Source organism: Sceloporus occidentalis, unplaced genomic scaffold (assembly GCF_023333645.1).
Source record: "Sceloporus occidentalis isolate IW3139 unplaced genomic scaffold, rSceOcc1.0.p SCAF_39, whole genome shotgun sequence".
NCBI lineage: Eukaryota > Metazoa > Chordata > Lepidosauria > Squamata > Phrynosomatidae > Sceloporus > Sceloporus occidentalis.
The window spans coordinates 6,810,001-6,814,799 of record NW_028317019.1 but is presented as its reverse complement, the minus strand read 5'-3'; the positions used below and the strand labels follow the sequence as shown (position 1 = coordinate 6,814,799).

The 4,799-nt window shown below is 43.2% G+C and overlaps 1 protein-coding gene across 1 annotated transcript in view; it reads right to left on the bottom strand.

The window, feature by feature from the left end:
* Positions 1-1,568: 1,568 nt before the first annotated feature.
* LOC149290495 (uncharacterized) overlaps positions 1,569-4,799 on the bottom strand; it is a 22,579-nt gene continuing 19,348 nt past the window's right edge. Inside the window, exon 4 of the mRNA XM_089489254.1 lies at positions 1,569-2,772. Within this exon, the coding sequence (XP_089345380.1) occupies positions 1,960-2,772 (813 nt within the window). The 3' untranslated portion in view covers positions 1,569-1,959. The remainder of the gene's footprint in view (positions 2,773-4,799) is intronic.

Genomic DNA, 4,799 nt, shown 5'->3' with positions numbered 1-4,799 from the left:
TGTGATGGAAATTGCTATTGATGTATATCGTTCCTGCCCTCCCACCTCTCCTTCAGAAAACGACCCATTTCTTGCCCCAAAAAACTTTTTTACTGTATTGTGTTATGAAAGTTTTAAATTTTCTTTCTGTTTAATAGGATTTTTAAGGGTTGATTAATGTTTTTATAATTGGGAGAAGGGTTGGGGGTTTGAAATTTTAATTGTATTTCTTAAATTGTATGTTATTTTATCACTGTAATCCTCTTTGATTCCATTGAGAAAAGGTGGAATATAAATTATTATTATTATTATTATTATTATTATTATTATTACATCTCTTCAAAGGGGTCAAAAGCACTTTCAGTATGCTCCCAGAACTGGGGGGGGGGGATGTTTCTGGGGCTGTGGGTCTCTCTGTTGGTCCTCCTCTGCAGGGTTGTTGTGAAGGAAAAGGTAAGTATGTGAGAGAGGATGCCCCATCTGGATCCTGTGGGTCTCTAAGCCTAGTTCCCAGGTTGACAGGGGATTGCCAGAGTTCTGAGGTCCCTCCGTCTCCCTCCTCTTGGCTTTGGTCAAGAGGATTTTGGCTCTTCTCTCCCCCCCCAGAGCCCCCTCCCCCAGGACTCTAAAGAACCCCCCCCCTAAGAAAAATGCTACTGAATCCTATCCTGTGTGATGCTTTCTATTTGGCACAAAACTCTTCCCCAAATGAGGCATCAGAAGAGAGGGGTTCTCCTCGGCCCCACTTTCCACAAGGGAGGGGGCTCCTCAAAGACCTTTTTACCTTTGGATCCCCCTCCCCTCCATGGCCATGCCTCTCTCCAAGGGTCCCATCGGCCTTCATTTCTCATAATAACTCCGCAAGTACCCGGGACCCAAGGAATCCCCCAAGGAGGGGGCAGGGAAGGAAAGAGGGATAGGAGGCCTTGCAGGACCCCTGCCTTTCTTTGGGGGGAGAAGAGGGGCTTCTCCCCTCCAGCCATTCCTCTGAATGAACAAGGGCTCTCCCCACTTCCCTCCCTCCCTCAGAACAGACTGTGAGGGCAGCAATGGCTTCTGGGGCTGAGACTGTGCAGGTGCATATAGTCCCAAAGGCCCCTCCTCAGCATGCGCAGGGATTGCCAGGTCCTAGATGCTGCTGCTTATTCCGCTGGCGGCCTTTGTGGCAAAGGAAGGTATGCGCCGGGGTTCAGTGGCCTCCCCTTCCTTCCCTCCTTTCTTCCTTTGAGGAGACCGCAATGGAGCCCAAGGTGCAGAGCTGGACTCAGGAGGGAAAGGCAGAAAAGGAAGGCTCTGCTTTGGAAATATAGCTCTCTTTGTGTATCCTGTATGTTTGTGTCTGTGTGTCTGTGCTGTTCTTATGGCTGGGAATGGAGAAGAGAACTGAGGAGAGAAGAAAGGGTCAGTTTTGGGCAAATTCAGAAATTCTGTGCATCAAAGTCCAGTGTGTTGAAACAGTAAAGAACTTTATTGAGAACACATAGAAATTCAGTGATTAAGCCAGAACTGACCACTCCAATCCAAACAATACATTAAAACCCCTAAAACCTAAAACATGACCCTCTTCCAAACCTAGCCCCCACCTCCAATTCCCACAGTCTCTGCCCCACAGGTAACTAGGCCCCCTTTTGCCATTCCCAGAAACTAGCCCTTTCTGTTAATACCTGCCCCCAACTTTCTTAAGCCAAAATCCCACACATTGCAAAAGCTATAATTCCCATAACTATTCTAACCAGCTGCAACAAATCCCAACCTCCCATCTACCTAACCTATACCACAACCCACAATCCCCAGCCAAATTGACAACCCAAAGCAATTATCTATACTATTGGCAATTAAAACCTAAACTTAACAAAATCCAACTTGAAAACATAGAGACATATTGACAGACAACTTTTACAAATAAGATCACAAGGGCCTTTTCTTTGCACTGCTGGATTGAAAATATATTTTTTGTATTCGTTATTGACAAATATAATGTTAGGATTTTTGTGGCTTCTCTCTTCTGTGGACTCTCTGATGTTTCACTAGGTTTGACTTCCAAGAAAAACATTTCCCACAATGCTGGCATTTGTATGGCTTCTCTCCTGTGTGGATTCTCAGATGTATCATTAGGATTGACTTCCGAGAAAAACATTTCCCACAATGCTGGCATTTGTATGGCTTCTCTCCTGTGTGGACTCTCTGATGTTTCACTAGGTCTGACTTTGAAGAAAAACATTTACCACAATGCTGGCATTTGTATGGCTTCTCTCCTGTGTGGACTCTCTGATGTGACACTATGTGTGACGTACAAGAAAAACATTTCCCACAACGCTGGCATTTGTATGGCTTCTCTCCTGTGTGAACTCTCTGATGTATCACTAGGTATGACTTCCCAGAAAAACATTTCCCACAACGCTGGCATTTGTATGGCTTCTCTCCTGTGTGAACTCTCTGATGTATCATTAGGATTGACTTCCGAGAAAAACATTTCCCACAATGCTGGCATTTGTATGGCTTCTCTCCTGTGTGGACTTTCTGATGTCTCACTAAGTCTCCCTTCAAAGAAAAACCTTTCCCACAATGCTGGCATTTGTATGGCTTCTCTCCTGTGTGAACTCTCTGATGTATCATTAGGATTGACTTCCGAGAAAAACATTTCCCACAATGCTGGCATTTGTATGGCTTCTCTCCTGTGTGGACTCTCTGATGTATCATTAGGCCTGACTTCTGAGAAAAACATTTCCCACAATGCTGGCATTTGTATGGCTTCTCTCCTGTGTGGATTCTCAGATGTGTCACTAGGTATGACTTCGTAAAAAAACATTTCCCACAATGCTGGCATTTGTATGGCTTCTCTCCAGTGTGGAATCTGTGATGCATCACTAGGTTTGACTTCCAAGAAAAACGTTTCCCACAATGCTGGCATTTGTATGGCTTCTGCCCGGTGTGGACCCTCTGATGCATGACTAGGATTGACTTGTAAGCAAAAATTTTCCCACAGTGCTGGCATTTATGTGACTTCTTCCCTGTGTGGACTCTCTCATGACTCAAATGTTTTTCTGTAAAGAAGGACAATTACAGATGAGACTGAAAATCAGTTAAGAGAGGAGGGTGTTATCGCATGATTTAGCCCTCATTAACCCCTCCTTCTTAGAGATTAAATTAATAAAGTTGCTGTGAGTAACCTAATCATGACCCTGATGCTTATGCCCCTAAATCCATTGAACAGTTGCATTCTTACTCATTGGAGCCAGCAAAGAAGAGACCATAAGGGAACTGCCTTGAGGGAATCAGTAGAAGAAGATAGTCAAAGGACTGTTGAAAAAAAATATTCAATTAAACATGTGCAAAAATACTTTGATTGGCAGGTGGCATCATATCCTGGGAGACGGCCAGTGAATGCTGAGTCAGAGCCCAAGGCATGATGCAAGCTAACTGCAGAGGATGCTTCATGCTGTTTGGCACCAGGAGAGGACTCACAACCAATACATTATGCAGCTCACATGAGGATTGGAGTGGATTGGATCTGAGTTGTGTGAGCAAGAGATGGTGAAGTTGATGGAAGTCGGAGAGGAGAGCTTGCAAATATTTGTATTATTTTGCAACTCAGCATAGAGAACCTCAAAGGATTTTGATAAAATCGACTGTGTTTGTGACTTATTTTTAAGTGTGAAAAGTGGTCAGTGCATTGCCAATGCCTATGTCTGGATATTTGCTTCTGTACTCTGCTATGATATTTTTGAGCTGTATTTGGTGCATCACCCTCAGATTGTAGTGTACATTGGCTTGTGAACGCGATCAAAATTCAGAGCCAACAAGAATCTGAGAGGCGGTGAGCTAATCCCTTTTGTCTGATGTATTTGCATCCAACACCCATTGCATTCAGTTTGTTTCACACCATTCTTCCCCCACAAAGGAAATATTCTAAAGTGATATAAACCTTTCTGAACCCACAGTTTCTGCTCCCAAGAAGAAACCAATTTCAGTATAAATATCAGCCCCGACTTGTTGTTCTTCAGTGTCAGTCCAGTTACAGATAGACACTCTGTTTGTTTTCATGGCTAAACACCTCAATGCACTCACCAACCCCAATTGTCATGGGAACTACGGACCTCTCCTTATTTCAAATCCTAAGCAATTGGAATAAAGATCTGGATAGATAACATATCACCATTATCAAAGCCTTACATCTATTCACCACTCCACCTTTGTTACCTAGTTCTTGTGTGTGTGCATGAACACTTATATGTATGTGTCTGTGTGTTTTGCTTTACCCCTAAATAAAACACAAAAACCTATTTCAAATGCCTCTGAAGATCTGATTGATTCAGGACCTGCTATAGATTGGCTGAGTCCAGAGGTCACTATTGCCCCAGTAAAACTATTTCACTCTATTGAGCTAAGTACCAAAATCCCCTAAAAGCATAGCACTTGCGTCCCACAACATTCCAGAATTTGCAGTTTAGGATTGGATATTTAGAAACCTTACAAAGTGGAGAACAATAGTGCCTCACTAAAACTAGAAATTTCACGATTCTGCAGGAAGTTGTTATGACAATTAAATTATGTGTGAAAGGGAACTAGGAATCGTAGTACAGCACAAGTTGAACATGTGTCAAGAGTGTTATGCAGCAGCTAAAAAGGCCAATGTGATCCTAGGCTGTATCAATAGGAGTATAGTGTCAAGATCAAGGAAAGTAATAGTGCCACTCTATTCTGTTTTGGTTAGGGCTCTCTTGCAATAATCCTGTGTCCAGTTCTGGGATGACAATTCAAACAGATGTTGAGAAGCTGGAGCATGTCCAGAGGAAGGAAACCAAAATGGTGAATGGTCT